Source organism: Rhinopithecus roxellana, chromosome 7 (assembly GCF_007565055.1).
Source record: "Rhinopithecus roxellana isolate Shanxi Qingling chromosome 7, ASM756505v1, whole genome shotgun sequence".
NCBI classification, from domain to species: domain Eukaryota; kingdom Metazoa; phylum Chordata; class Mammalia; order Primates; family Cercopithecidae; genus Rhinopithecus; species Rhinopithecus roxellana.
In genome coordinates this window covers 26,976,106-26,998,906 of record NC_044555.1, presented here as the reverse complement: position 1 = coordinate 26,998,906, position 22,801 = coordinate 26,976,106, and the positions used below count along the sequence as shown (strand labels likewise).

The following is a 22,801-nucleotide window of genomic DNA, read 5'->3' as shown; positions in this document are numbered from 1 at the left end:
GTAATCCCAGCACTTTGGGAGGCCGAGCCGGGTGGATCACGAGGTCAGGAGATCAAGACTATCCTGGCCAACATGGTAAAACCCCGTCTCCACTAATATACAAAGAAAATTAGACGGGCGTGGTGGCGCGTGCCTGTGGTCTCGGCTACTCATAAGGCTGAGGCGGGGAATCGCTTGACCCGGGAGGCGGAGGTTGCAGTGAGCGGAGATGGCACCACTGCACTCCAGCCTGGAGACAGAGCAAGGCTCGGTCTCTTCTTTTTTTTGAGACGGAGTCTCGCTCTGTCGCCCCGGCTGGAGTGCAGTGGCCGGATCTCAGCTCACTGCAAGCTCTGCCTCCCAGGTTTTAGGCCATTCTCCTGCCTCAGCCTCCCGAGTAGCTGGGACTACAGACCCCCACCACCTTGCCCGGCTAGTTTTTTGTATTTTTTAGTAGAGACGGGGTTTCACCGTGTTAGCCAGGATGGTCTTGATCTCCTGACCTCGTGATCCGCCCGTCTCGGTCTCCCAAAGTGCTGAGATTACAGGCTTGAGCCACCGCGCCCAGCCGGGTTGGTCTCTTAAAAAAATAAAATAAAATAAAAAATTGCCATGTGTTGTGGCATGCATCTATAGTCCCAGGTACTAGGGAAGCTGAGGTGGAGGATTGCTTGAGCCCAGGAGTTTGAGGCTGCAGTGAACTAGATCATGCCACTACACTCCAGCCTGGGCAACAGAGCAAGACCATGCCTCTTTGAAAAAGAAAATCTAGCAGGGAATTCAATGGCCATACACTGCAGGGAATGTAAAATTTGTCCAGGAAAATCACTAAATAGCAACAAGAAAAACAACAACAACCCTTGAGGGGAAGAAGAATCTGATACTAGAGTTCTGTAATATATGATTTAAAATGTCCAGTTTGTACCACAAAATTAAGAGACATGCAAAGAAACAGGAAAGTATGATACATATGCAGGAAAAAAGGGGACCCAACAAAAACATCCTAGAGGGGGCCTATATTTTGGATTTAGTAGGCAAAGCTTTTATATCAGCTATTATAAATACAGCTGACCCTTGAACAAAACAGGTTTGAACTGTGCAGGTTCACTTATATGTGGATTGTTTTCAACCAAATATGGATAGAAAATACAGTATTCTGGGAAGTGAAACCTGCATACATGGAGGGCTGACATTTTGTATATATGTGCATTCCTCAGGGCCACCTGTGGAACTTGACTGTGTGGATTTTAGCATACGCAGGAGTCCTGGGACCGATCTCCACCTATACCAAGGGACAAACCGTATATTCAAACTTAAGGAAACTATGCCTAAAAAAATTAAAGGAAAGTGTGACAACAATATCTCACACCAAATAGAGATGGAAGTTGTTTTTAAAAAGCAAATTCTAGAGCTTAAAAGTATAGTATCTGAAGTGAAAAATTAAATAGAGGGGTCCATTAAGAGATTTTAGTGGGAAAAAGAAATAATCAACCAACAAGAAAACAGGTTAATAAAGAAATCCACTTTGAAGAACAGAAAGAAAAAAGAATTAAAAAAAGAAGCCGGGAGTGGTGGCTACGCCTGTAATTCCAGCACTATGGGAGGCCAAGGCAGGAAGATCACTTGAGGTCAGGAGTTCAAGATCAGCCTGGCCAACATGGTGAAACCCTGCCTCTACTAAAAATACAAAAATTAGCTGGGTGTGGTGGTGCTTGTCTGTAATCCCAGTTACTTGGGGGGCTGAGGCATGAGAATTGCTTGAACCTGGGAAGTGGAGGTTGCAGTGAGCCAAGATCACACGACTGCACTCTAGCCTGGGTGACAAAGCAAGACTCTGTCTCATAAATGAATAAATAAATAGATAAAATAAAAAATTTTAAAATTTAAAAAAGTGAAAGAGCCTCACAGACCTGTTGGACACCATCAAACATGATAAATATGCATAATAGGGGTTCCAAAAATAGAAAAGAAAGGGGCAGAAAAAATATCAGAATAAATAATAATTCTAAATTTCCAAAACCGAATGACAAATATTAATTTACACATTCAAGAAGCTCAGTGAACTATAACTAAAGTAAATTTAATGAGATCCATACCTAGACACTCATAATCAAATTGATGAAAATCAAAGACAAAAAGAAAATCTTTAAAGAAGACAAAAATTAGACTTGTCATGTATAAGGGACCTCATTAAAATTAAGAACTGACTTCTCATTGGAAACCATATAGGCCAAAAGACAATGAGATGACATTGTCAAAGTGTTGAAAGAGTAAGACTATCAAAGAAGAATTCACCTAAATCTTTCAAAACTGAAGGAGACCCGGCCAGGCACAGTGGCTCACACCTGTAATCCCAGTACTTTGGGAGGCTGAAGCAGGCAGATCACTTGAGGTCAGAAGTTCGAGACCAGCTTGGCCAACATGGTGGCACCACGTTTCTATTAAAAATAGAAAAATTAGCCAGGCATAGTGGTGGGCGCCTGTAATCCCAGCTACTCGGGAGGCTGAGGCAGGAGAATCACTTGAACCTGGGAGGCAGAGGTTGCAGTGAGCTGAGGTAACACCACTGCACTCCAGCCTGGGCAACAAAACGAGACTCCATCTCCAAAAAAAAAAAAAAAAGAAGGAGATCCACACACAACACTGTGCTATAAACTCCTTGAAGAGGGTGACCTTCTCATAGTAATAGACATCATGCTTTGCTTTGCATGTAGTTGGAGATTGTTATGTTTTAAGAAAATGAGTAACAGTTTTCTATAGGTGAATTTTAATCTATAGAAAAAGAAGTGTGTCTTGTGAAAAGTATGTAATACAAGTTCAGGGCACCAAACTGTGCACTGTCTTTTGGGAGCCAACTGTTCAGTTGTGAGAGTTCAAAGGTGGACAAAAGCTAGTCTATATACCAGGGGAGAAGTGGATAAGGTAAATACAACTGAGATTTGGAAATAACCAGTTATAACAGTAAAGTAGCCATGCCTCTAGATTTACTCTCTTGTTTACCTATTCTTTATTTCAGAGACCTAATGTTAAGTATCAAAAGCAAAATATTTGTTGTGAAAAAGATCTGAAAAAATGGAAGATGACTAATTCTTGGGAACATGCAAAAGGAACTTTATGCTTTCAATGCTCATTCTAATAACTAGTTCTTCTTGATGACTGGAATACAAAGAATACTAAAAAATCTGAATTTAAATCGAACCAAGCATTTTTAGAATAAGACCTTTCCTGAATAATCCCAGCACTTTGGGAGGCCGATGTGGGCAGATCACTTGAGCTCAGAAGCTGTAGACCAGCCTGGGCAACATAAGGAGACTCCATCTCTATTAAAAAAAAAAATCAGCTGGGCATGGTAGTGTGCACCTGTAATCCCAGCTACTTGGGAGGCTGAGGTGGGAGGATCACTTGAGCCTGGGAGGTCAAGGCTGCAGTAAGCTGTGATGGCGCCACTGCACTTCAGCCTGAGGGACAGAGAGAGGCCCTGTCTCAAACACAAAACAAAAAAGATTGGAATGGAATCTTTATTATTTTACATTATTCCCCAAAACCCTAGAAAGTCTAAATCCAAATGGTTCTGATTTCTTTTACAAGAATGATTTTGTCTTTTCAAATTTTTAGGTGTCTTATTGCATAAAATAAAACTTTATTAATAGACTTATTAAGCAAAATAATTTTTTTCAATTTTCTACTTTTCAGTATTTTTTCTATCAACTTTATGGCAGAAAAGGAAGCATCTATTTTCTTAAACAGTTTTAAATAGCTAGCTATTTTAGCGTTCCTATTAAAATAGGATTCTTCTTGTTATATTTAATTAAAGAAATTTAACCTGGGCCAGAACAGAAGGTGTTAAGAATACCAGATGTTTCTGTGAGCTGGAAGCTGTCACAGCAGTGACACACTTGAATTGGAAATCACCAAAATTTCCTTCTTATTTTCTAGTCACCAAACAAAACACAGGCATGCTTTTTCATACCTTATGTTTTGTAAGTTGAATTGTACCAGGCCCTTTAACAGCCCTTTTTTTTTTTTTGAGACGGAGTCTCGCTCTGTCGCCCAGGCTGGAGTGCAGTGGCCAAATCTCAGCTCACTGCAAGCTCCGCCTCCCGGGTTCACGCCATTCTCCTGCCTCAGCCTCCCGAGTAGCTGGGACTATAGGCGCCCGCCACCTCGCCCGGCTAGTTTTTTTTTTTTTTTTTTTGTATTTTTTTTTTAGTAGAGACGGGGTTTCACCGTGTTAGCCAGGATGGTCTCGATCTCCTGACCTCGTGATCCACCCATCTCGGCCTCCCAAAGTGCTGGGATTACAGGCTTGAGCCACGGCACCCGGCCTAACAGCCTTTGATCCAAGTTAAGCTAGTTCTTTATGTCCTTGTTTTTTAAAAACAAATTCCATAAATGGAAAAAAAATAAAAATAGAAACACTTCTAATAAAAAACTGAAAATTCATTGCTAGCTGACCTAACTTACAAGAAATATTAAAGTGAGTCCTTCAGGATGAAATAAAAGAATGCTAGTTACTCAAATCCACATGAAAAAATAAAGCACACTGCTGAAGAGAACTACATAGGTAAATATAATATTCAGTATAAATGTACTTTGTGTTTATAACTCTTTACTTTTCCTATCTGATTTCAAAGTCAACTGCATAAAGCAATAACTATAAAATTGTGTCAATGAGCTTATAACATATAAAGATGTGTATAATAATAACAGTACAAAGAAGTGAGGGAATGTGTGTGTATATGTATCACACACATATATATTAGAGAAATGTTTTGTGTACCACTGAAGTTAATTTAGTATTAAACTGAACTAGAGGCCGGGCGAGGTGGCTCACACCTGCAATCCAGCATTTTGGGAGGCTGAAGCGGGCAGAACACCTGAGGTTAGGAGTTTGAGACCTGTCTGGCCAACATGGTGAAACCCCATCTCTACCAAAAATACAAAAAAAATTAGTCGGGCGTGGTGACACATTCCTGCAATCCCAGCTACTCAGGAAGCTGAGGCAGGAGAATCGCTTGAACCCAGAGGCGGAGGTTGCAGTGAGCTGAGATCGCGCCACTGAACTCCAGCCTGGGCGACAAAGCAAAACCCCATCTTAAAAAAACCAACCAACCAAACAAACAAACAAAAAAACATGACCAGGTGCGGTGGCTCACGCCTATAATCCCAACACTTTGGGAGGCTGAGGCGGGTGGATCACCTGAGGTCAGAAGTTCAAGACCAGCCTGGCTAACATGGTGAAACCCTGTCTCTATTAAAAATACAAAAATTAGCTGCGCGTTGTGGCAGGTACCTGTAATCCCAGCTACTCAGGAGGCTGAGGCAGGAGAATCCCTTGAACTTGGGAGGCGGAGGTTGCAGTGAGCCAAGGTTGCACTATTGCACACCAGCCTGGGCGACAAGAGCAAAACTTCGTCCCAAAACAAACAAACAAACAAAAAACACAAAACAAAACTGAACTAGATTGCTTTTAAATTAAGAAGCTCATTGTGGCTACCACAAGAAAATAACTGAAAAATATAAGAAAAGAATAATATAGGGCCACGTACTTTGGCTCACACCTGTAATACCAGCAATTTGGGAGGCTGGGTAGGAGGATTGGTTAAGCCCAGGTGCTCGAGGCCAGCCTGGACAATACAATGAGAGCCTGTATCGAAAAAAAAAAAAAAATTGTTTTTTAATTAGCTGGGCATGGCACCATGCCCCTATGGTCCCAGCTACTCAGAAGGCTGATGTGGGAGAATAACTTGAGCCTGGGAGGTTGAGGTTACAGTGAGCTGTGATTGCACCACTGCACTCCAGCCTGGGTGACAGGGCGAGACCCTGTCTCAAAAAAGAAGAAAAATGAAAAGTATAGTATAATAGGCCGGTCATGGTGGCTCACGTCTGTAATTCGAGCACTCTGGGAGGCTGAGGTGGGCGGATCACCTGAAGTCAGGAGTTTGAGGCCAACCTGGCCAATGTGGCAAAACCCTGTCTCTACTAAAAATACAAAAATTAGCCGGGTATGGTGGTATGCACCTGTAGTCCCAGCTACTTAGGAGGCTGAGCAGAAGAACTGCTTGAACCTGGGAGGTGGAGGTTGCAGTGAGCAGAGATTGCACCACTGCACTCTAGTCTGGGTGACAGAGTGAGACTCCATCTCAAAAACAAAAACAAAAAAAGGATAGTATAATAATAATAATAATTTTATATATATATATATATAAAGACACAATAGAATTTAAATGCTACATTGGAAAATATCTATTTAACATAAAAGAAGGCAGGAATACAGAGAGTCAGAGGATGAGGAGAAAAAGAAAAAAATCAAAGATGTACAGAAAACAAAGATAACAAAATGACAGGCATAAATCCTATCTCACATTAAATGGAAATGATTTAAATGCCCCAATCAAAAGACAGAGATCGAAGGAATAAAAAACATGATTTAAAGACAGAATCCTGATTTAAAGACAGAAATGCATTCAAAGTAAAAGAATATAAAAAGATATGACATGCAAGCAGTAACCAAAAGAAAGCTGGATTGGTTGTACTAATATTAGAAATAATCTCTCCTCTAGCCATTCAAAATGCCAAAAGGAATGAAGGCTAAGTGGAAGAAGATGGCCCCCTCTCCTGCTATTGTGAGGAAGCAGGAGGCCAAGAAGGTGATGAATTCCGTTTGAGAAAAGGCCTAAGAATTTTGGCACTGGACAGGACATTCAGCCCTAAAGGGACCTCACCCACTTTGTCAAATGGCCCTGCTATATCAGGTTGCAGCAGCAAGGAGCTATCTATCTTCTGTAAGCGGCTGAAAGTGCCTCCTCCAAATAACCAGTTTACCTAGGCCTTGGACTGCCAAATAGCTACACAACTGCTTAAGCTGGCCTATAAGGATAGACCAGAGACAAAGCAAGAAGATCATTGGCCCAGACTGAGAAGAAAGTTGCCAGAGGGATGTCTCCACTAAGAGGCCTTTGAGCAGGGATTAACGCTGTCACCACCTTGGTGGAGAACAAGAAAGCTCAGCTGGTGGTAATGCACATGACAATGGATCTCATAGAGCTAGCTGTCTTCCTGCCTGCCCTGCATCATAAAATACAAAGGAAAGACAAGACTGGGTTGTGCAGTCCACAGGAAGACTTGCACCACTGTCACATTCACATAGATTAACGTGGCAGACAAAGGAGCTTTGGCTAAGCTGGTGGAAGCCATCAGAACCAATGACAATGACAGACAGGATGAGATCCTCTATCACTAGGGAGGCAATATCCTGGGTCCAAAATCTCTGGCTCTCATTGCCAAGCTGGAAAAGGCAAAGGCTTAAGAACTTCCCATTGGCCGGGCGCAGTGGGATTACATGCCTGTAATCCCAGCTACTAGGGAGGCTGAGGCAGGACAATCACTTGAACCTGGGAGGCGGAGGTTGTGGTGAGCTGAGATCGCGTCATTGCACTCCAGCCTGGGCAACAAGAGCGAAACTCCATCTAAAAAAAAAAAAAAAAGGCTTCCCATTAAGCTGGGTTAAATGCAGACTGTTGAGTTTTCTGGACAAATAATAATAATTCTCCTTCAGCCAAAGAAAATGAAATATCAATTAAGACATAACAATTATAAGCATATGTGCAACTGCATTCCAAAATACACAAAGCAAAACTGACAGAATTGAGGAGAGAAATTCAACAATGGTTAGAGACTTTTTTTTTTTTTTGAGACAGAGTCTCAGCTCTGTCGCCCAGGCTGGAGTGCAGTGGCGAGATCTCGGCTCACTGCAAACTCCACCTCCTGGGTTCACGCCATTCTCCTGCTTCAGCCTTCCGAGCAGCTGGGACTACAGGCACCTGACACCACACCCGGCTGATTTTTTGTATTGTTAGTATAGATGGGGTTTCACCATGTTAGCCAGGAGGGTCTTGATCTTCTGACCCTGTGATCTGCCCACCTCGGCCTCCCAAAGTGCTAGGATTACAGGCGTGAGCCATCGCGCCCTGCCAGTTGGAGACTTCTATGACTCACTTTTAATAACTGATAGAACTAGGCAGATGATCAACAAAGAAACAGAACAGCCCTCTAAACCAATGAGGCCTAACAGACATATATGGAACATTCTACCCAACAACAGCAGAATACATACTTTTCTTAAGTATACATGAGTTCAAGACCAGCCTGGGCAACATAAGGAGACATTGTCTCTAAAACAAATTAAAAAAAAAAAAAAATAGCAGGACATGGTGGCATGTGTCTGTAGTCCCAGCTACTTGGGAGTCTGAGGCAGAAAGATCACTTGAGTGAGACCGGGAGGTTGAGGCTGCAGTGAACCATGATCATGCCACTACACTCAACCCTGGACAACAGAGTGAGACCCTGTCTCAAAATAATAATATTAATAATAATAATAATAATAATAATAATAATAAAGAAGCATAAGACTTGTACACTAAAAACTAAAGATGATTGTTGAAAGAAATTTAAGAAAACCTGGCTGGGTGTGCTGGCTCACGACTGTAATCCCAGCACTTTGGGAGGCTGAGGTGGGTGGATCACATGAGGCCAGGAGTTCAAGACCAGCCTGGCCAATATGGCAAAACCCTGTCTCTACTAAAAATAGAAAAACTAGCCAGGTGTGGTAGTGCACATCTGTAATCCCAGCTTGCAGTAAGCTGAGATCATGCCACTGCACTCCAGTCTGGGCGACAGAGAGAGACTCTGTTTCAAAAAGAAAAGAAAAGAAAAAAAGAGAAAAGAAAGATATTTATTTTTTTTTATTTTTTATTTTTTTATTATACTTTAAGTTCTAGGGTACATGTGCATAACGTGCAGGTTTGTTACATATGTATATTTGTGCCATGTTGGTGTGCTGCACCCATCAACTCGTCAGCACCCATCAATTCATCATTTATATCATGTATAACTCCCCAATGCAATCCCTCCCCCCTCCCCCCTCCCCATGATAGGCCCCAGTGTGTGATGTTCCCCTTCCCGAGTCCAAGTGATCTCATTGTTCAGTTCCCACCTATGAGTGAGAACATGCGGTGTTTGGTTTTCTCTTCTTGTGATAGTTTGCTAAGAATGATGGTTTCCAGCTGCATCCATGTCCCTACAAAGGACGCAAACTCATCCGTTTTTATGGCTGCTTAGTATTCCATGGTGTATATGTGCCACATTTTCTTAATCCAGTCTGTCACAGATGGACATTTGGGTTGATTCCAAGTCTTTGCTATTGTGAATAGTGCCGCAATAAACATATGTGTGCATGTGTCTTTGTAGTAGAATAATTTATAATCCTTTGGGTATATACCCAGTAGTGGGATGGCTGGGTCATATGGTACATCTAGTTCTAGATACTTGAGGAATTGCCATACTGTTTTCCATAATGGTTGAACTAGTTTACAATCCCACCAACAGTGTAAAAGTGTTCCTATTTCTCCACATCCTCTCCAACAACTGTTGTTTCCTGATTTTTTAATGATTGCCATTCTAACTGGTGTGAGATGGTATCTCATTGTGGTTTTGATTTGCATTTCTCTGATGGCGAGTGATGATGAGCATTTTTTCACGTGTCTGTTGGCTGTATGAATGTCTTCTTTTGAGAAATGTCTGTTCATATCCTTTCCCCACTTTTTGATGGGGTTGTTTGTTTTTTTCTTGTATATTTGTTTGAGTTCTTTGTAGATTCTGGATATTAGCCCTTTGTCAGATGAGTAGATTGCAAAAATTTTCTCCCATTCTGTAGGTTGCCTGTTCACTCTGATGGTAGTTTCTTTTGCTGTGCAGAAGCTCTTTAGTTTAATTAGATCCCATTTGTCAATTTTGGCTTTTGCTGCCATTGCTTTTGGTGTTTTAGACATGAAGTCCTTGCCCATGCCTATGTCCTGAATGGTACTACCTAGGTTTTCTTCTAGGGTTTTTATGGTATTAGGCCTAACATTTAAGTCTCTAATCCATCTTGAATTAATCTTCGTATAAGGAGTAAGGAAAGGATCCAGTTGCAGCTTTCTACTTATGGCTAGCCAATTTTCCCAGCACCATTTATTAAATAGGGAATCCTTTCCCCATTTCTTGTTTCTCTCAGGTTTGTCAAAGATCAGATGGCTGCAGATGTGTGGTATTATTTCTGAGGAATCTGTTCTGTTCCATTGGTCTATATCTCTGTTTTGGTACCAGTACCATGCTGTTTTGGTTACTGTAGCCTTGTAGTATAGTTTGAAGCCAGGTAGCGTGACACCTACAGCTTTGTCCTTTTGACTTAGGATTGTCTTGGCAATGCGGGCTCTTTTTTGGTTCCATATGAAATTTAAAGCAGTTTTTTCCAATTCTGTGAAGAAACTCATTGGTAGCTTGATGGGGATGGCATTGAATCTATAAATAACCTTGGGCAGTATGGCCATTTTCACGATATTGATTCTTCCTATCCATGAGCATGGTATGTTCTTCCATTTGTTTGTGTCCTCTTTGATTTCACTGAGCAGTGGTTTGTAGTTCTCCTTGAAGAGGTCCTTGACATCCCTTGTAAGTTGGATTCCTAGGTATTTTATTCTCTTTGAAGCAATTGTGAATGGAAGTTCATTCATGATTTGGCTCTCTGCTTGTCTGTTACTGGTGTATAAGAATGCTTGTGATTTTTGCACATTAATTTTGTATCCTGAGACTTTGCTGAAGTTGCTTATCAGCTTAAGGAGATTTTGGGCTGAGACAATGGGGTTTTCTAAATATACAATCATGTCATCTGCAAACAGGGACAATTTGACTTCTTCTTTTCCTAACTGAATACCCTTGATTTCTTTCTCTTGCCTGATTGCCCTAGCCAGAACTTCCAACACTATGTTGAATAGGAGTCGTGAGAGAGGGCATCCCTGTCTTGTACCAGTTTTCAAAGGGAATTTTTCCAGTTTTTGCCCATTCAGTATGATATTAGCTGTGGGTTTGTCATAAATAGCTCTTGTTATTTTGAGGTACGTTCCATCAATACCGAATTTATTGAGCGTTTTTAGCATGAAGGGCTGTTGAATTTTGTCAAAAGCCTTTTCTGCATCTATTGAGATAATCATGTGGTTCTTGACTTTGGTTCTGTTTATATGCTGGATTATGTTTATTGATTTGTGAATGTTGAACCAGCCTTGCATCCCAGGGATGAAGCCCACTTGATCATGGTGGATAAGCTTTTGGATGTGCTGCTGAATCCGGTTTGCCAGTATTTTATTGAGGATTTTTGCATCCATGTTCATCAGGGATATTGGTCTACAATTCTCTTTTTTTGTTGTGTCTCTGCCAGGCTTTGGTATCAGGATGATGTTGGCCTCATAAAATGAGTTAGGGAGGATTCCCTCTTTTTCTATTGATTGGAATAGTTTCAGAAGGAATGGTACCAGCTCCTCCTTGTACCTCTGGTAGAATTCAGCTGTGAATCCATCTGGTCCTGGACTTTTTTTAGTGGGTAGGCTATTAATTGTTGCCTCAATTTCAGAGCCTGCTATTGGTCTATTCAGGGATTCAACTTCTTCCTGGTTTAGTCTTGGGAGAGTGTAAGTGTCCAGGAAATTATCCATTTCTTCTAGATTTTCTAGTTGATTTGTGTAGAGGTGTTTATAGTATTCTCTGATGGTAGTTTGTATTTCTGTGGGGTCGGTGGTGTATCGCCTTTATCATTTTTTATTGCATCTATTTGATTCCTCTCTCTTTTCTTCTTTATTAGTCTTGAGTTAACAAGGATATCCAGGAATTGAACTCATCTCTGCACCAAGCAGACCTAATAGACATCTATAGAACTCTCCACCCCAAATCAACAGAATATACATTCTTCTCAGCACCACATCGCACTTATTCCAAAATTGACCATATAATTGGAAGTAAAGCACTCCTCAGCAAATGTAAAAGAACAGAAATTATAACAAACTCTCTCTCAGACCACAGTGCAATCAAACTAGAACTCAGGACTAAGAAACTCCATCAAAACCGCTCAACTACATGGAAACTGAACAACCTGCTCCTGAATGACTACTGGGTACATAATGAAATGAAGGCAGAAATAAAGATGTTCTTTGAAACCAATGAGAACAAAGATACAACATACCAGAATCTCTGGGACACATTTAAAGCAGTGTGTAGAGGGAAATTTATAGCACTAAATGCCCACAAGAGAAAGCAGGAAAGATCTAAAATTGACACTCTAACATCACAATTAAAAGAACTAGAGAGGCAAGAGCAAACACATTCAAAAGCTAGCAGAAGGCAAGAAATAACTAAGATCAGAGCAGAACTGAAGGAGATAGAGACACAAAAAACCCTCCAAAAAATCAATGAATCCAGGAGTTGGTTTTTTGAAAAGATCAACGAAATTGACAGACCGCTAGAAAGAAAGATATTTAAAGACAATCTAAATAAACAGAAATATATCCCATGTTCACAGATTGGAAGACAACATTTTAAAGATAACAATATTCCCCAAATTGATATATAGATTCAATACTCTACCTAAATTCCAACTTTTTTTTCCAGAAATTGACAAGCTGTTTCTAAAATTTATATGAAAATTCAAATTACCCAGAATAGTCAAAACAATCATGAAAGAGAAGAACAAATTTAGAGAACTCAATTTACACTTTCAAAACACATGATAAGCTATAGGAATCAAGACAGTATGGGATTAGAGTAAGGACAGATACAGAGATCAACGGAACAGAATTAAGATTACAGAAATAGGCCGGGCACAGTGGCTCAAGCCTGTAATCCCAGCACTTTGGGAGGCCGAGGTGGGCGGATCACCTGAGGTCAGGATTTTGAGACCAGCCTGGCCAACATGGTGAAACCCCATCTCTATTAAAAATAAAAAATTAGTGGGGTGTGGTGGCATGCGCCTGTATTCCCAGCTACTTAGGAGGCTGAGGCAGGAGAATCGCTTGAACCCGGGAGGTGGAGGTTGCAGTGAGCCGAGATAGCACCACTGCACTCCAGCCTGGGCAACACAGTGAGACTCTATCTCAAAACAAAACAAAACAAACAAACAAACAAAAAGAAATTATAGGAATAATTCATGACCTTACATTAGGCAATAATTTTTTTTCTTTTTTCTCTTTCAATTATTATAGAGTCAATGGTGAGCCAATGGAATTTTAGATATGACAGTAAAAGCACAAGCAACAAAAGAAACAGATTAGATTTTAAAACTGTTAAAAACTTTTTGTGCTTCAAAAGACACTATCAAGAAAGTGAAAAGACAATCCAAGAATAGGAGATAATATTTGCAAAATCATATCCAGTAAGGCTCTAGGCCCTGGAACATATAAACACTCACAACTCAACAATTTCTTTACATTCTCTCCAACACTTGTTCCTGTCTTAAAAAAAATTTTTTTTTTCTCACCTCATATATCCTATGTCCTTGGGGATTGCCTTTTTTAATTTCAGCCATTTTAAGTGGGTATAAAGTTACATCTCATTGTGCCTTTGATTTACATTTCCTTAATAACTAATGTTATGGAACATCTTTTCATGTATTTATCAGTCATTCATATATCTCCTTTAGAAAAATGCCTATTTGAATCTTTTGCCCATTTTAAAATTGGATTTTTGAATCTTTTATTGTTGAGTTGTTGAACCCTCATGCCCTGCTGGTGGGACTGTAAAATGGTGCAGCTATTTTGGAAAAAAAGTCCGGTAATTCCTCAAAAGATTAAACATAGAGTTCCCATGTCATCCAGCAATTCCACTCCTACATATCTATCCAAGAGAAATGAAAATGTATGTCCACATAAACATTTGAACACAACTGTTCATAGCAGCATTATTCATAATAGCAAAAAAAAACAACACAAATGTCTAACCACTGATGAATGAATAAAATGTGGCATATCCATACAATGGAGTATTATTTGGCAACAAAAAGAAATGACGTACCAATACATGTTACAACACGGTTAAACTTTGTAAATACTATGCTAAGTGAAAAAAGTCACAAAAGACCACATAATGTACGATGCCATTTACATGAACTGTCCAGAGTAGGCAAATCTTATTTTATTTTATTTTATTTTATTTTATTTTATTTTATTTTATTTTATTTTATTTATTTATTTATTTGAGACAGGTCTTGCTCTGTTGCCCAGGCTGGAGTGTAATGGCGTGAACACGGATCACTGCAGCCTCAACCTCCTAGGCTCAAGTAGTCCTCCTGTCTCAGCCTTCTGAGTAGCTGGGACTACAGGCGTGCGCCACCATGCCTGGCTAATTTTTTTATGGAGACGGGGTCTCACTTAAGTTGCCTAGGGTGGTCTCAAACTCCTGGGCTCGAGCAATCCTCCTGCCTTGGCCTCCCAAAAAAGAGCAGGCAAATCTATAGAGACAAAAAATACTTTAGTGATTGATGAAGCTGGAGAATGGAGGAAGCGAGAATAAATGGGGGAGCTACTACTCATAGAAAAGGGGTTTCTTTTTGAGGTGATGAAAGTGATCTAATGGATAAACATACATTTTAGTATTATGCAGCAATAAAACAATGAAGTACTGATACATGTTATAAAATGTTTGACTCCCAAAAACATTATAAGTAAAAGAAGCCAGTCACAAAACCACATATCGTGTAACTGTATTGATACGAAATGTTTCAGCATAGGCAAATCTATAGAAACAGAAAGCAGATTTGTGGTTGCCTGGGGCCTGTGGTTGGGGGTTTGGGATAGTGGAGCTACAATGAGGGATGACTATGAATATGTACATGTTTCTTTGTGGAATGCTGAAAATATTCCAAAATCAAATTGTGATAATAGCTGCACAAGTCTGTAAATTGTATAAGTTAAATGAGTGAACATTATGATATGTGAAATATCTCAATAAAACTGTAATTTTTTAAAAAAATTAAAAGTAAAGAAGCAAAAGAAATACTTACTTTCCAACTCATTTATAAGGCAGGTTTTCCCTGATATCAAACCAGAAAAAGATAATATCAAAATTTTCAAACTATAAAAAAAGATGAAAATTGTAAACCAATATACTTATTGAACTTAAATTAATAAAGGGCATCTACAAAAACTTACAGTTAACATTGTAATTTATGGCAAAAGACAGAAGGCTTTCTCCTTGGAAGAACAAGGCAAAGATGTCCAATATAAAGTTTTAGCTAGTACAATAATAAGAAGAAATAAAAGGCATAAAGATTGAAAAGGGAGAAACAAAAAGGTCTGTATTCGCAGAGGACATAATTGCTCACTCATAAAATCCCAAATAATCTATAAGAAAACTTCTAGAACAAATATGTTTAGCAAAATCTTCAGATGTAAGGTTGATATATAAAAATTAATCATATTTCTCTACCAATATATGATTGGAAACCCTGTAGAAATAAAAAAAATCCTTAGGTATAAATAAAACAAAACACATATAGGATCTGTAAGCTGAAAACTATAAAAAGCAGATAAAACATATCTAAGAAGACCTGGAGAAATAAACTGTACACCAAACCCCCATGACATGCAATGTGCCTATATAACAAACCTGCATATGTACCCCTCAGCCTAAAATAAGAGTTAAAAAAAGACAAAAAAAGGAGAGATATCCTACATTTATTGATTGGAAGACTCAGCACAGTAAAACTGTCAATTCTCCCCAAATTGATATATAGATTTAACATAATTCCAATCAAAATCACAACAGGATTTGTTTAGATTTAGTCAAGTTGATTCTAAAATGTATATGAAAAGGAAGAGGAAGTAGAGTAGCTAAAACAGTTTTGAAAAAAACAAAGTTTCAGGAAACATAATACCTAATTTTGACAATAATAATTTTAAAAGTTGCTATAAAACTACAATAATCAAAATAGTGTGGTATTGGTGAAAGGACAGACATATAGATTAACTGGAACAGAATAAAGAGTGCAGAAAAAGATTGACACATATATGGCTAATTGATTTTTCAAAATGGTACAAAAGCTATTCAATGGAGAAAGGACAGTCTCTTCCACAAATGGTAATGTAATAATTGAGTATCAGTATGCAAAAAAGAACCTCACCCAAAACCTCACACCTTATACAAAAAGTAATTCCAAATGTGTCATAAATCTAAATGTAAACATAAAATATTAAACTTTTAGGAGAAAACACAGAGGAAAATCTTTGTGACCTGTGTTTACCCAGAGTTCTTAAATATTACACCAAAATCACAAGTTTTAAAAAATTTGATAAAGTATACTTTATTAAAATCATAAACTTTTGCTCTGCCAATGACACTGTTAAGAGAATGAAAAGAGGCCAGGCGCGGTGGCTCACGCCTGTAATCCCAGCACTTTGGGAGGCCGAGGTGGGTGGATTACAAGGTCAGGAGATCAAGACCATCCTGGCTAAAGCAGTGAAACCCCGTCTCTACTAAAAATACAAAAAATTAGCCGGACATAGTGGCGGGTGCCTGTAGTCCCAGCTACTTGGGAGGCTGAGGCAGGAGAATGGCGTGAACCTGGGAGGCGGAGCTTACAGTGAGTCGAGATTGCACCACTGCACCCTAGCCTGGGCAACAGAGAAAGACTTTGTCTCCAAAAAAAAAAGAATGAAAAGACAAGCTACAGACTCGAATAATATATTTGTTTATTTATTTATTTATTTTTTTGAGGCGGAGTCTCGCTCTGTCGCCGGACTGGAGTGCAGTGGCCGGATCTCAGCTCACTGCAAGCTCCGCCTCCCGGTTTTACGCCATTCTCCTGCCTCAGCCTCCCCAGTAGCTGGGACTACAGGTGCCCGCCACCTCGCCCGGCTAGTTTTTTGTATTTTTTAGTAGAGACGGGGTTTCACCGTGTTAGCCAGGATGGTCTCGATCTCCTGACCTCGTGATCCGCCCGTCTCGGCCTCCCAAAGTGCTGGGATTACAGGCTTGAGCCACCGCGCCCGGCCGAATAATATATTTGTAAATCATATGTCCTACAAAGGATTTTTATCAAAAATATAGAAAAAAACTCTCAAAAATCAACCATATGAAAACCAACAACCTAATTTTCTAAAATGACAAAAATGGTTGCCTTTGGGATAAACTGAGTAAAGGGTACACAGGTACATAGGATTCCTCTGTATTATTTAACTGCATGTAAATCGACAATTATCTCAATGAAAATTTCAATTAAAAATAAAACAGGACACAAAAAAATAGCAAAAGACTTGAACAAACAATTTACCACAGAGGATACACGGAACACAAATAAATGCAAGAAAAAAAATGCTCAACATCACTAACCATTAGGGGAATGAAGATTATAATAAAATAACCACTTTATATCACCAAATACCTATCAGATTGGCTAAAAAAAGAATACTAGTAATACCAAGTGCCGAAGAACATCAGAAAAACTGGAAGTCTTGCACATTGCTGACAAAATGTAAAATGATACAGCTGCTTGGGAAAATGGTTTGTTAGTTTTTAAAAAATGTAAAATATGCATACCATATGATGCAGCAATCTCATTTCTGGGTATTTCATCCAAGTGATCTGAAAACTTATGTTCACCCAAAAAGCTGTATGTGACTAAGGGAGCTTTATTTGTAAAACCCCAAACTACAAACAACCCAAATGTCCTCCAACTGGTGAATGGATAAACAAACTGTGGTACATCCATTATAACACAAAATAAGTTGAGGAATCCCAAAGACAGTCTCCAGAGACATGTTTTTACCATGAGATCGTACTTCTCTGGCCATGCTTACTTAGAAACAGGTGGACACCTGACTGTAGAACAGCCCAACTATAGGCCAGGCAATGGCTCTGACCCATTTCTTGGCATGAAAAAGATGAGCAGGGACAGTCAAATTTTCTGTCCCTGGAATCTAACAAAGGTCAGTTAAATAAGGACCTGAAAGTGAAAGAATGCTTTGGGATCACGAGTAACCAATGTTATCTAACAACCAGTTTTGGGAAAACAGAAACTATGCATAAAATGAAGCCATTTGGGAATGCAACAGAATAAAATAAAGTATAGCTATTAGTGATACTATATCAGACTGAAGGTTCATGTACTTCTGCTATTAAATCCCCAGAGCTGCCTTCAATCTAAGTCTACCCTTTAATTCTGTCTTTACAAGAACATCCAAGTACAGTTCCTGTTCTTGGGTTCTGTATTAGCTGTCTATTGCTGTTGTAACTAATTGCCAAAAACTTAGTGGCTTCAAACAACACAAATTGATTGATCTTATAGTTCTCTAAGTTACAAGCCTAACATGGGCCTCACTGGCCTAAAATCAAGGTGTTGCCAGGGCTGTGTTCCTCCTGAAGGCTATAGGAGAGGTCTGTTCCCTGGCCTTTCCAGCTTCCAGAAGTTGCCTCTATTTCTTGGTCTGTGGCACTCTTCCTCCATCTTCAAAGCTAGCAATGTTGCACCTTTCTGACACTGTTTCCCTTTTCTCTGACTCTTCTGTGTTTCTTCTCTTCTACTTTTAAAGATCCTAGTGATTACACTGGACCTACCCGGATAATCCAGGATAATCTCCCTATCTTAGAGTCAGCAGATTAGCAACTTTAATACCACCTGCAAGCTTAATTCTCGAGACTTTGCCATATATCCTACCATGGTCACAAGTTTCAGGGATTTGCACATGGACGTTTTGTTGGGGAATTATTTTGCCTATGACAAGTTCTGCTGGGATTTCACATATGTCCTCACAATACATCCTTAACCCCCACCTTGACTATGCACATATAACCAAAGAGGTCTGACCTGATTAACAACTTCTTTATTAGTTAGGTAGAGACTGATGCTCTTATTTTTCAAAGTCAAAGAAGTGTATTTTACTAATATTCTTATAACTAATAAATGAAGAGCTCTTCAGATAAGAGCATGAGTGTAGATACATGTATACATTTCTTTTTCTGACACGGAGTTTCATTCTTGTTGCGCAGGCTAGAGTGCAATGGCATGATCTCGGCTCACTGCAACCTCTACCTCCCAGGTTCAAGCGATTCTCCTGTCTCAGCCTCCCAAGTAGCTGGGATTATAGGAATGAGCCACCACGCCCAGCTAATTTTGTATTTTTAGTAGAGACGGGGTTTCACCATGTTGGTCAGGCTGGTCTCGAACTCCTGACCTCAGGTGATCCACTTGCCTGAGTCTCCCAAAGTGCTGGGATTACAGTCCCAAAGTGCTGGGATTACAGGTGTGAGCCACCACGCCTGGCCAGAGAATATATATATATATTTTAGATGGGGTTTTGCACTTGTCACCCAGGCTGGAGTGCAATGGCGCAATCTCGGCTCACTGCAACCTCCGCTTCCTGGGTTCAAGCAATTCTCCCGCTTCAGCCTCCTGAGTAGTTGGGATTACAGGCGCCTGCCACCACACCCAGCTAATTTTTGTATTTTTAGGAGAGATGGGGTTTCGCCATGTTAGCTAGGCTGGTCTTGAACTCCTGACCTCAGGCGATAGGCCCACCTCAGCCTCCCAAAGTGTTGGGATTACAGGCGTGCGCCATTGTGCCCGGTAGAGTGTATTTTTAAGATTATCTTGTTACCGACAAACTCTCCAACAAACTCTAAATGCTAGACCAGAAGTTCCCACTGACTGATAACATTTCAAAAATTACTATGGGGATTGGCATTGGGCTTCCAGCTGCTGGTTTTCCAAATAAAAGCATGAAGCACACTCAGCTTCTCTCTACAATCTATCAATTATCCTAATCATTATTACATAAAAGGACATTTAACACCAAAAACAGAAAATAATCTCAGAATAATGTGTACTTCTTTAAATTATTTTAGCCTAATTAAAAATAAATTGTATTATAATCATTTTTCTAATTTTGCTAATCTTGGACTAGATTTTTAAGAAATTACTTTTATGATCGATTTACCTGTAGCAACTATGCCATTGTCCACATGTGTCAAGGACTGGGGGCGGCTTCGAAGTTTGCTTTTGAAAGATCTTGGTCGACGTGGTGATGCAGGTGGCAAAGGAATCTCAGTAGATTGGGTTTTGCTATCTTTAATTGACCGAAGGCGTTCATAGAGCTCCTGCAGCTCCTTATTCTGCTGGGTTTGAAGATTTACCACCTCCTGAATGTGTCTGAATGAAAATCATGCAAAAAGCATTTTAATGGCACTGGCTGCATAAAGATGAGCCAAGAAACTCCACACCAGTATAAGTAAAGTTTAACAAGGAATTTAGATCAAGAATGGGGAAATAGAGACTGGGCACAATGGCTTACGTCCATAATCCCAGCACTTTGGGGAGCCAAGGCAGGAGTATTGTTTGAGGCTAGAAATTCGAGACAAGCCTGGGTAACGTAGGGAGACCCTATCTCTCTTTAAAAAAAAAAAAAAAAAAATTAGCTGGGCATGGTGGTGCATGCCTGTAGTCCCAGTTACTCAAAAGGCTGAGGTGGGAGGATCACTTGAGCCCAGGAATTCAAGGCTGCAGTGAGCCAAGATCACACCACTGCACTCCAGACCAGGTGACAGAGAGAGACCCTGTCAAAGAGGAAGGAAGGAAGGAAGGGAGGGAGGGAGGGAGGGAGGGAAGAATGGGGGAAATACAGAGTATTTTCACAATTTCCAGAGGGGAAGCGGGAAATGCCTTCCTAAGCATAACATTAAACTATAATAATCACTCATGAAGAAAAAGATGAACAAATTTCTAAAACTGAAATACAGTGAAAGTCAGTAAAACAAAATGTAAAGTCAAATAGTATTAATAATATTAACATTTTTTGCCAGACGCAGTGGCTCACGCCTGTGGGAGGCTAAGGCAGGAGGATCGCTTGAGCCCAGGAGTTCGATACCAGCCTAGACAACATAGTGAGACCCTATCTCTCTGAAAAAAAAAAAAAAAATCAGCCAGGTATGGTGGCATGTGCCTGTAGTACAAGCATCTCGGGATGCTGAGGCAGGTAGATCTCTTGAGCCAGAGGTAGAGGCTTCAGTGAGCCATGACAGCACCACTGCACTCCAGCCTGGGCGACAGAGCAAGACCTCGTCTTAATAATAGTAATTGTAATAGTAATAAAAGAAAGAATAAAGAAAAATCGGTGAAGAAACCATAATGCTAAAAGAACACTGAAGGCAGAATAAATTATTTTTTAAGATCCCTTCTAGGCCAGGCGTGGTGTCTCATGCCTGTAATCTCAGCACTCTGGGAGGCTGAGACAGGAGGATGGCCTGAGGTTAGAAGTCTGAGACCAGCCTGGGCAACACAGGGAGACTTCATCTCTACAAAAAAATTTAAATATTAGCTGGATGTGTTACATGTCTGTAGGCCCAGACACTTGGGAGGCTGAGGTGGGAGGATGGTTTGAGCCCAGGAGGTAGAGGCTGCAATGATCTGCGACTGCACCACTGCACTCCAGCCTGGGCAACATAGTAAGACTCTGTCTCAAAATAAAAGATCCTTTCCAGGTCTTGGGTTATATGAGGTTATGAGAATCCATGTCTCACATTCAAAATTAAGTACATATTCACAACCAGCCAGTTACAAAAATCTAGCCAGCTACAAAAGCTACCAGTCATTTGACAATGGTTTAAAAGAACCATTAAAAACAGCAATAGAAGGCCGGGCACAATGGCTCATTCCTGTAATCCCAGCACTTTGGGAGGCTGAGGTGGGCGGGTCACGAGACCAGGAGATTAAGACCATCCTGGCTAACACGGTGAAACTCCATCTCTACTAAAAATACAAAAAATTAGCTGGGCGTGGTGGCGGGCGCCTGTAGTCCCAGCTACTCGGGAGGCTGAGGCAGGAGAATGGCATGAACCCAGGAGGCAGAGCTTGCGGTGAGCTGAGATCACGCCACTGCACTCCAGCCAGGGCGACAGAGCGAAACTCCGTCTCAAAAAAACAAAAAACAAACAGAAAAACAAACAAACAAACAAAACACCAGCAATAGAATACTTACATCACAAATATGAAACTGCTTTAATAACTTTTATTATAAAAAGTATCAGTGTACATATACTGTATAGTACTTAATATATAAGTTGACATATACATAATGTAACGTCAAGCTTGTATATATATTTTAAAGTGGAATATCAGCCTTCTGGTGATGAATATTTAAAGTATATATTCACAATTTTCTTGCAAGCTCAAGTCAAAAACACTGAAACAAGTTAGAGAGAAAATATTATAATTATCTATCACTGGAATGACAGTTTTGGGTTTTTTTCCTCCTCTAGGCAAGGCCTTACAAACTAAGAAATTTCCAAGGATTTTAACCTGCTTTAATCCTTGAAGCACTCAAACATAGCATCCAAATGGAGCATTATTCAAGCTTGTAAGAACTTGACTAAAATCCAGCTTTTTATTTTATTTTTTGAGATGGAGTCTCACTCTGTCACCCAGGCTGGAGTGCAGTGGTGTGATCTCAGCTCACTGCAACCTCCGCCTCCAAGATTCAAGTAATTCTCCCTGCCTCAGCCTCCTGAGTAGCTGGGATTACAGGCGCCACCACGTCCGGCTAATTTTTGTATTTTTAGTAGAGACGGGGTTTTGCCACGTTGGCCAGACTGGTCTCAAACTCCTGACCTCAGGTGATCCACCCACGTCGGCCTCCTAAAGTGCTGGGATTACAGGCATGCGCCACTGCGCCCAGCCAAATCCAGCTTTTTACATGCCTATATTTTTAGTCCTCCCTGGTTCTCCCTGCTTTACAAATTAAGTTCCAGAACAGTGCAGAAATTCTCTAAAGCATAAGATACATTAAAAAATTGTTAGAGTTGGTTTCAACTTTTCAAAGTAATGGCATGGGGTCATCAATAGGAGGCTGGTAATTAACTTATGAGTATATACATATATTGGAATACTTTGAAACAGTCAAAAATATAATGATACAGGTATATATCCAAGATACCATGAAATGGTAAAGAAAAGCAAGATATAAGAACAGTC

The 22,801-nt window shown here is 40.1% G+C and overlaps 1 protein-coding gene across 1 annotated transcript in view; it reads right to left on the bottom strand.

Moving 5' to 3' along the window:
- The window catches only part of WNK3 (WNK lysine deficient protein kinase 3), a 145,761-nt gene that overhangs the window by 20,856 nt on the left and 102,104 nt on the right, over nucleotides 1–22,801 (bottom strand). Inside the window, exons 20-21 of the mRNA XM_030933960.1 lie at nucleotides 19,773–19,984; nucleotides 14,843–14,872 (exon numbers count right to left, since the gene is read on the bottom strand). Of these exons, the coding sequence (XP_030789820.1) occupies nucleotides 14,843–14,872; nucleotides 19,773–19,984 (242 nt within the window). The remainder of the gene's footprint in view (nucleotides 1–14,842; nucleotides 14,873–19,772; nucleotides 19,985–22,801) is intronic.